At 33.1% G+C, this 10,490-nt stretch overlaps 1 protein-coding gene across 1 annotated transcript; it reads left to right on the top strand.

Annotated features, from left to right (window-relative positions):
* The first annotated feature begins 5 nt into the window (after positions 1-5).
* Positions 6-714, top strand: LOC131051689 (histone H3.2). The gene has a single exon (XM_057986289.2). The coding sequence runs from the start codon at positions 70-72 to the stop codon at positions 478-480; it is 411 nt and encodes a 136-aa protein (XP_057842272.1). The 5' UTR covers positions 6-69; the 3' UTR covers positions 481-714.
* Positions 715-10,490: the final 9,776 nt, after the last annotated feature.

The following is a 10,490-nucleotide window of genomic DNA, read 5'->3' as shown; positions in this document are numbered from 1 at the left end:
AACTTCAATAACATACCAATCGTTCATATTTGCATCAGAGGAAACTGTCTGTATTTCGCAGGAATATCAATGGCGCGTACAAAGCAAACCGCAAGGAAGTCGACTGGAGGGAAAGCTCCTCGCAAGCAGCTGGCAACAAAGGCTGCGAGAAAGAGCGCCCCTGCCACAGGTGGAGTGAAGAAGCCTCATCGATTCAGGCCCGGAACAGTTGCTCTTCGAGAGATCCGCAAGTATCAGAAGAGTACAGAGCTGCTCATAAGGAAGCTACCATTCCAGAGGCTTGTTAGAGAGATTGCACAGGACTTTAAGACGGATCTGCGCTTCCAGAGCTCTGCCGTTTCGGCATTGCAGGAGGCCTCAGAGGCGTATCTGGTAGGGCTTTTTGAGGATACAAACTTGTGCGCCATTCATGCCAAGAGGGTTACTATCATGCCCAAGGATATTCAGCTCGCTCGCCGCATCAGAGGCGAGAGGGCTTAGATCTGTTTGTTTTTTTCCTCTATTTTAACGGTGTGTTTTCACACCACTGATTATTGGTTTTTGTTGCTCGACTCTTGGAGATGATTTTTACTGGTCTTGCTCTCGGACATCTGCCCTCAATGCGTTGATATTTGATAGATGATGTTTAAGGAATGGCGGTTTAATTTTACACACTTGTCTCTTCTGTAATCCAAACTGTTATGAAATCGTTAAATGGCCGCAATTTTGTTGTGAGATCATTGTAGTAGATTATTTTAGGTTCTTGCATTGACTTTTGCGTTGCATTAATAGGGCATTATTCTTATGGGAAAATATATTATTTATGTTATACATCAGTTACTGTTATTTAATGTTTACTATTAGTTATTCTGAATTTGAGAGCTTCATGGTAGGATTCTTGAATTGATGGAGAAAGTGCTACCTGCATAGAGATTTGCGAATGTGATTGCATATTCTTTGTGTTCGTTGCTTCAATGCTTTTCAAGAACAAGATGAGATTAGAGTGCTGTGAATTGTTTCCATGTATTTAGGATGAATTGTGTCGGTGAATAGCTTGGGCTATGATGCGGAATAGTCTGTGTATACCCTTGTGCGTCATATTTATTATGATTTTTGGAAGTTCAGTATTGCAAAACTCATTGTGCAAATTCAAATCTTGTGTAAAATTTGTAAGGTGCGAGTGTTCTTTTGTAGACAATTTTATATGTGGAAAATCAAAGATTTTATAAAATTTGACTGTTCAAAATAGTGTATAATATGGATCCGTTAGATTTGTAGGTTCCATCATTAGAAGATTTTAATTTATGGTAGTTATAATTTTTAGTCACTGCCTTTAATCTATGTTCTGGAAAGAGAGCCAGCAGAGGTGGCAGTCTTGCAACATTAAACGTGCCTTGTTTGTTCTTCCACATTTTGCATACACGTTTAACAGAGATATCAATGTCAACATCCTGTGCTGATCTAGCTTCTGTTCGAAAATGGATGGAGCAGTTAAGAATGCTGCGGCAAATATATCCACATGGGTGCACTTTAGCCCTATAATGGCATTGCAAATTCTCTTTCTCATTGTGAAATGTGATGCCCCTTTATTTTTTTTTTATCTCACGGTAATATGCTATTATTGCTAACTTCTGCATTTACCCATCATTTTCTCTTTTTGTTAAAGTATTTTGTTAATTGTCGTTCTTACTCCCGGCTTCTGCTTCATGAATTTATCCCCATACATTTGTCTATTAATACAAGCTATATGGTACCCAATGCAGTTCAATTTACAGGTTATTAAAACTAGTAAGTTGCAGCAATTTTCTAATTCTTTTATCAATTCGAGCAAAACACAATTTATTAGTGATAAAAGATTTAGGCTTTATTTAAATTGTCTGGACCTAATTCCAAATCTAGTGACCAATTCAGCAATGCCTCTTCCACTTTCTATGATGCTCTGTTGTGCTTGTGTTCTTCCTTTTGCTCTGTTTTCAATGGTTCTTGACTGCAGATATGCCTCTTACGCAGCTTCACTGCCCAAGCAAGTCTGGTTTCACACTCTTATCGCAACCATATACCCATTCCCCTACACATTAAGCTCTTTGACAGCCATTGAAAGGAGCAGTTCCTGTAGTATGCCCTACGTGTGGCCTCGCACAAACAATGTTCTGCTTCCTTCACTTCAACTCGCCTTTCTTCTCTGCATACGCACACTCAGTATTTCCACGCCTCTCCTCACATTTGTGCAGTCTCTGAATTCCCTTTCTCTGTTTGTATATCTCGCCAGCGCATCAAGAAGAAAAGCTTATTCTTAGCTCTTTCCACCTACTATTCGCAGGGGTTACTTTCTCTCCCTAGCGTAGGCCTGCCCAGTCTCTTCATCATGCCTATTCTCAGACTTTTTGATTTCGTATTTGGCATTCTCTAAGACCATTCCACTTCCCGGAGTGGTGATATTAGATGAAGCCTTGTCTATGCTTGCACATTTTGGATACATGTTTACCAGGGCAATTGCGACTACATGGAACTACTGTTTCTGGTTTACTAGTGCTCAGAACAAGTGCACAGTTAGATCCCTATCTGGATTCTGAATAGCACATATCACCTCCACCGCAGTTTATATGAACAGGCTGCCTTATATTATTAACATTGGCAAAAGTTATGTAGTTTGGCCTAACACCTCCCAGTTGCATTTGCTTGAAAGCTTTTTCAACATGCATTTTGATCCGATACACCTACAATTCATTGGAATGGAATGGGCAAATGCTATTCTGACTCCATCCTGTTCTTTCAGCTTTTATTAAGCAAATTAGCAGAGCATGAAGCTCAATGATTGTTCTGGTTTTATTTTTGTTCGTTCAGTTTTCTTGATTATTGTTCTCTGTTTTATTTCTATTTTAAATAACTAAACAATACATACAAAGTATTACAGCCCATGCCATCAAAATTAGCTCACCTGAAGACAATCGAAACACTGATGTAATTGAGTTGGGCAACTCTAAATTTTTTAGGCAACTCTAAATTTTTTAGAGTAACTGACAGCATTATTAGTGCAGGTTTATCTTTCATCTGTCATATACAAATTGTCCTAATAATGAAGGCTGTAGAGTATTTCATTGTCTGACAAAGCAGGAGAAGGAATTTCGCATACGGTCTAGGCCTTGGTATAAGGTAGCTTTTGGTGCATGTGAATTATTTTTTTGGGGAGTATTTTCTTAATTTGATTTATTAAAAATGTAATAATTTTTGGGTGTTGATTTATATTGATTCATATTCTATATCTAATAGCTCAGAAAATTCATTTTTGTAGTTTATTTTAAAAATGTAAATGTTTAGTCCAATAAAACAGAACAACAGAGTAATAAACATTAAAACAGGGCATTAAAGGAGAATAAATAGTTAAAAACAAATTAATTATTTATTATATATAATCCAATCCATAATACCCAAAATGAATAGTCATATGTTTATACTTTAATTTTTTTTTAGATTCTAAAATCTAATAATTTCATTTCAAAATATAGAATTTTATTTTCACTCAATAAATAAATTATTTACTACTTATAATCCAATTCATAATGCTGCCATGGTTTGTGGAATGAATGGTCATATCTTGATTCTTTTATTTATTTTTAGATTCTAAAATCTGATTGTTTCATTTCAAAATATAAAATTTTATTTTCACTCAATATATAAATTATTTATTACATATAATCCAATCCATAATGCTGCTACGTGTGGAATGAATAGTCATATCTTTATTCTTTTATTTTTTTAAGATTCTACAATCTAATTGTTTCATTTCAAAACAAAGAATTTTATTTTCACTAAAAAATTGTATAAGAGATAATAGGCAATCTTATCTTTTGCAGAAAAAGTCATGGCATACAATTTTCCTTCTATTTACAAATCGGCATTGTCTATCTTGCCTTGCAGTTTGGAAGCTTAAGGAAATCCAACTCAGTAGCCAATGTTTCTAATGAAACAGTAGAGGGCGCTAAGTTGACAGAACAATGAATGGAGCACGAATCAAAACATGCAGGCACTTTATAGTCATAACCTAATACACATCTATTTAATTGTGATGGTCCCTATGATTGTCTAATAGGGTGGTCCAGGCACTATAAGCCATATAAAGTTTAAGAATGTTGGAATGGTATATGTGAACAACCCAATTATAATTGATCAATACTACTGTGGAAGTTTGACACCAATTCCTTGCACAAATCAGGAATGTCAAGCTTCACTTGCTGTAATTCCTTTCTGTCTAGCTGAATTGTCTGTATTGTACTTTCAGACCTCTGCAGTTCAAATCGGTAATGTTAGATTTGAAAACATTTATGGTATATCATCAACACTAGCAGCAGTGAAACTTGCATTCAGCAACACTTTAGAACATATTCTCTAGTGATATATTCTTGAAACTTGAATCACATGGAGAGGATCAGAGGATCAAATTTTCAGTTTTTCAGTAAGTCAGTTCCATTTGATTAGTTTTTAAATTTTAGATGTAGATCAGCAACTAATATATTTTTATTGAATTTATCAGTATCAGAGGATCTTGATTTTCGATAGACTCATATTCTTGAAACTTGAATGATTATAGATGATATGTAACAAAGTCAAAACTTTCTTTTTAAGAGTTGTCCTCATCAAAACAGGAACTTTATAATTGAGTTTGTAAAGCTAAGAGACAGCTATTTTAAACCTCTTATGTTATATTCTTTTCTAGTGATAGTGTCTGCATAAGATTAAGAAAGGTATATTCAGCCGTCAAGTATACATAGTTATTAATCTTAATACGTAAAATTGAGGTGATTTTCTCTTGCTATGTGGAATTTCTCCTGTTATGTGGAATTTCTCCACAATCCTTATTGAAAACTTATTCAACTAATATTGAATTCAATCAAGTTGTAGACTTCACACAAAAAAGTTAGTAAAATGACAATTAATATGAAACCTTTGACCCAAGTAACTTTCATAGCCCACAATCAATTATTTATAACAAGGTAATAAGAGTCAATGCATATTAGTATAACAGAGAAATTACAACATCACCTTTCCATAATAGGCTGTTTTGCTTGTCTTGCAAGCATGAACAGAAAACAAGGTCGTTTTCCAACAAAAATTCAGATGGCTACTAAAGGTAGTCTATTTGAGTTTTGGGAGCATAAAAAAAATTGTCCCCAGTCCATTGCCAACAATTTTCATAGCCAAAAATATAATGCTGGCGTTCATGGCGGTGATTTGAAATTTCACAATTGATAACTAGAACATAGACTATGGTTTTTTAAACATTAATAGCAGCCATAGAAATTTCATTTGGAAATACATAAAAAGTATAACAAGTGCACATGCTAGCTGGAATTGAGCTAGCAGCTTGAGCTTCTTATCTCATATTTCTCACATCAGGGCTACCATTGGAGTAGATGAATCAACAACCATACCTCTTCATTTTAGTGGCACTGTCTTAAACAACCCATATTATCATTACCATTCACTGTTCCACTGCCATGGATTCCATGGTAAGTGTGTAGCCCGACATAATAGGGCTATACCTAAGATGTTTATGACATTTAAAAGTGGTCTATCTTGAATCAGGAGAAACATGGATCTTATTAAAATTATACAGCACAAGACAAAGCTAATTGAAAATGTGCAAAAACTCCTGCACTCCCTTGCTCCGCCGCTCCAGCATTGCTAAAAATTTCCAATCCCCAGCCAATGGCAGGGACTCCAGTTGCATTGCAGCTCTTGTTTTTATATGTTTACAATTGTTTTTAATTCATTTAATTTGAATTAAATTATAGCATTTAGAGAATTCAACAAGTTTAAAAGCATTAAAATTGTTAAATTGAAATAATAAAATATCATTTAAGTAAAATTATAGATTTTGATTAAAAACATTGTAACACCATATTTTCCATAAACATGAATTTGTGTTGTTCAATTTTTTAATGTGTGTGTGTTTAATAGGGAATTTTGTTTTATACGAAATTAGAGAAATTACAAATTTTGAATGTTTCAAAATAGCCTATTATATGATTACATCAAATTTAGAGAAATTACAAATTTTGTGTGAGTGTTTAATAGAGAATTTTGTTTTATACGAAATTAGAGAAATTACAAATTTTGAATGTTTCAAAATAGCCTATTATATGGTTACATCAAATTTAGAGAAATTACAAATTTTGAATGTGCCAAAATAGTGTATTATATGGATCCATCAAATTTGCAAATTCAATCATAAGAAGACACAATTTGACATTATTAATATTTTTTCACATCTACAAAATCATACATTTTGATAATAACTTACAAAACCATCATTGTGATATGAATTTAATTGCTAAATTGAAATAATTAAATATTAGTTTTAAATAAAGTTATAAATCTTGATTACACATTTATAACACCATACTTCCAAATGTGAATTTGTATCATGCAAGTGCAACCGTCTTCTAGGGCCAAGAGGTGGCTTAAAACTTAGGCCACGAGGAGACTATTCACACAATTGTTACAATGTAAATCCATATAATGGAACACATATAAAGGCACTTGTATGTTTCAAGAGCACTTGTATGTTTCAATGTAAATCCATATAATGGAACACATATAAAGGCACTTGTATGTTTCAAGAGTTTACAATAGGCGCCTCGAGAAGGATATCTCTTGGCTTATTCTATATATATTATTAAATATATATAAGCTAGTAGCAGTCACAACGTTTAATCGAAGACATGACATAAAATAATTTTAAATAGTTATATATTTTGGATTGGTACAGTGTTAGATTTGGGATTCCATTTGGTTCAATTCTAATCTAGAATTAATTAAACGCATGACATAAAATAATTTTAAATAGTTATATATTTTGGATTGGTGCAGTGTTAGATTTGGGATTCCATTTGGTTCAATTCTAGATTTAGAATTATAGTTAGATTGGGATCAAAATGGTAGCCCTAAATCAATAAGGATTAGGGTTCATTTTGGTTTACTATTAGGGTTAGGATTTGATTCGGTTCAAAATAGTAGGCCTAATTCAATAAGGATTAGGGTTCATTTTGGTTTCTATTAGGGTTAGGATTTGATTTGGTTCAAAATAGTAGGCCTAATTCAATAAGGATTAGGGTTCGTTTTGGGTTGCTATTAGGGTTAGGATTTGATTTGGTTCAAAATAGTAGGCCTAATTCAATAAGGAATAGGGTTCATTTTGGTTTTCTATTATGGTTAGGGTTTAATTTGGTTTAGAGTTACAGTTCAATTAATTAGGTTAATTCTAAGAGCTAGTGTAGTTTAATTTAGTGACCAAATTTTGAGGTGATAAAAATAATTTATAGATAGTTAGGGTTATAGTTAGGGTTTACATCATTGTTAGGGTTAAGTTAATTGTTAGGGTTTGGATTTACATCATGATTAGGGTTAGGGTTAAGGTTGTGGTTAGGATTAGGATTTACGATTATGGTTAGTTTTATGTCTAGGCTTAGGGTTTATGTCACAGGGTTAGGGTTAGAATTAGGATTACAGTTAGGGTTTACATCATTGTTAGGATTAGGTTAATGGTTAGGGTTTGGTTAAGTGTAAGATTGTGGTTAGGCTTAATATTTATAATTATTATTAGGGTTATGTCTAGTGTTATGGTTTATATCATAGGGTTAGGGTTAGGGTTAGGATTATAGATAGATTTTACGTCATTGTTAGGGTTAGGTTAATGGTTAGGGTCAGGGTCACGTTAGGGTTAGGGTTAGGATTTTGTTTAGGCTTAGGATTTATGGTTATGGTTAGGATTATGTGTAGGGTTAGGGTTTATATCATAGGGTTAGAATTAGGGTTAAGGGTTAGAGTCAGGGTTATAGTTATGGTTCGTATCACTTTTAGGGTTAGGTTAATGGTTAGGGTTTTCATTTACATCATGGTTAGGGTTAAGATTGTGGTTACACTTAGGATTTAGGGATATGGTTAGGATTATTCCTAGGGTTAAGGGTTAGGGTTAGGATTATGGTTAGGGTTAAGTTAATGTCTAGGGTTTGGATTTACATCATGGTTAGGGTTAGGGTTTATATTGGAGGTTTGGGGTTAGGCTTAAGGGTTAAGGTTTATATTGGAGGGTTAGGGTTAGGGTTAGGGTTTAACGTTGTTTAGTATTAGGGTTAGGGTTCAATTAGGTTTACGATCTTGCTTCAATTTGCTTTAGTGTTAGGGTAAGGATTTGATTTAGTTTAAGGTTATGATTTAGTTCAATTATATTTATAATTTGGGTTTGATTTGATTTAGTGAACATAGGGCTAGGGTTCAATTTCAAGTGTCAAGCTTAAAGTGCAATAGGCCTCAAGAAGGATATCTCTCAACTTATTAAGCTACGATGTAGGGTTTAATAAAATTGAAATTAATGTTCAATTAGGGTTAGGTTATGATATAAGAATGGTTCAGGTTTAATTAGGGTTCGGGTTAGGGTTTAATTAGTTTCAGGGATAAGTTAGGGTTAGATGTAGGGTTCATTTAGGGTTAGGGTTACAAATAGTACTTTGTAAGAGTTAGGTTAGAGTTTAATAAGGGTTATAGGAAAAATCTTTGATTTTTGGCTAGGGTTAAAAAAAGGTTAGAGTTATAATTCAATTAGCATTATGTATCAAGCATAGTTAGGGCTAATGTTAAGGTTAGGTCAGGATTGGGGTTCAATTAGTTTTAGTTATAATTGGGGTTACGGTTACAATTATGATTACTATTAATTTGAGAATTGAAGTTATTAAAAGGGTTATAATATAATTATTATTAAAATAAGTATAGTCTTTCATAATGTTAATCTTGATTTTAGAATTAAGAATAGATTTATTATGTTTTATGCTAACCTTTATAATTTAATTTAATTTTTTTCATTTGAACTATCTAAAAAGTCCCTAAAATTTTGCATCCTCTTTTTATGGTTAGGGTTAGGTTCAATTATGATTTGATAATGTTTAGGTTAATTAGGGTTAGGGTTTAGTTAGTTTTTGGGATAAGTTAGGGTTAGATGTAGGGTTCATCTAGGGTTAGGGTTTAATAAGGGTTATAGGTTTTTTTTTTTAGCAAGCGCTTTTGACTGGAGCTATGAACCAATGAGCACAAGGATGACCTCATTTCTGAATCGAGGGCCAAGGCATCCTCTTTGAAGCATCCTACACAGCCTGAGAGCACAACTGTCAATTTCCTAGCCAACGAACAAAGGGCAATCAACCAACGAGCATCAGGGGGACCAAGAGCACACTCCAAATTTATCAATCACTCCTCAGCATGCACCAACAACGAACTACCTCTTCGACCAAAGCAAACCTTTGTCTACCAAGTTAGCAGACTGGTATAATGACAGACGATGTGAAACGACGGGGGCAGAGAGGGGCCAAGCCCCGTGCATCGAACTCACGACCTCCATTGAGGGAGGCTCGCAGCAGTACCGTTGCGCTATGGGGTGAACCCCTATAGGAAAAATCCTTGATTTATGGCTAGGGTTTAAAAAATGTTAGAATTGCCAATAGTGGCATGTTGCGAGGGTTAAGTTGTTGTGTTGTTGTTCTTGCCATCAAGGTTCAAGCCTTACCGGTTGAAAGAAAAAACAAGGTTAGAATTATAATTCAATTAGCATTACTATTAATTTGACAATTGAAGTTAGGGAAAGGGTTAATGATTTTTATTTTTATTTTATTTTTTTTCATTTGAACTATGATTAGATAATGTTTGGGTTTAGGTATGGGGTTTCAACTAAGTCTATGATAATACATGAGATTAGGTATGGGGTTTAAATTTTGAATTAAGTATAAAGACTAAAATCTTGGTATAATATAATAAGTGGTGTCTTCCAAACCATTAAACCTTATATACAATTAAATTAATTTAATTTTGATAATCACATATTTAAATTCTATTTTGATAATCATTTAAATAAAATGATTACATTTCTCTTTTTACTTTCTTAAACATTATGGATTTTTACATATTAGTGTGAGTATCAAGGTTAGGATTTCAGTTAGAATTACTATTATTAATTTTAGAATCAAGCTTAGGGTTAAAATTAGTTTTAGTTAGAAAATGGGTTAGGGTTACAATTAAGATTACTATTAATTTGAGAATTGAAGTAATGATTATTAAAATAAGTATAGTCTTTTATAATGTTATTATAATAATAATGCATCCTCGCCTTCAACTTTATTTTAAATTAATATGTAAGAAGTATCAATCATATAAGACTTGTCAAATTGTAAATAGAATACTATTTTGATTTACAATTAATTTGATTAGCTCCTTAATAGACCATTAATAATTTTTTAATTTAATTTAATTTTTTTCATTTGAACTATCTAAAAAGTGTCCAAAATTCTCCATCCTTTGTTTTATGCAAAAATGTAGAATTTTTGTGTTGCACTCCATGCACAATCTTTAATCGACATAAATTATTAACAAACTATACCTCCAATACAAAAAGAGAAGCCTCATTAGCAGGTGTAGAGGAAGCAAACTTATCATCCAAAACAATTTCATCAAACTTTTCTCTCTGT

The sequence above is a fragment of the Cryptomeria japonica genome, chromosome 10, assembly GCF_030272615.1.
Source record: "Cryptomeria japonica chromosome 10, Sugi_1.0, whole genome shotgun sequence".
Lineage (NCBI taxonomy): Eukaryota > Viridiplantae > Streptophyta > Pinopsida > Cupressales > Cupressaceae > Cryptomeria > Cryptomeria japonica.
The sequence above is the reverse complement of the archived record's forward strand: the minus strand, read 5'-3'. Positions and strand labels throughout refer to the sequence as shown.

Bases quoted from the DNA above. Each gene is read 5' to 3' on its own strand.
- LOC131051689 (XM_057986289.2), top strand. From the start codon at position 70: ATGGCGCGTACAAAGCAAACCGCAAGGAAGTCGACTGGAGGGAAAGCT.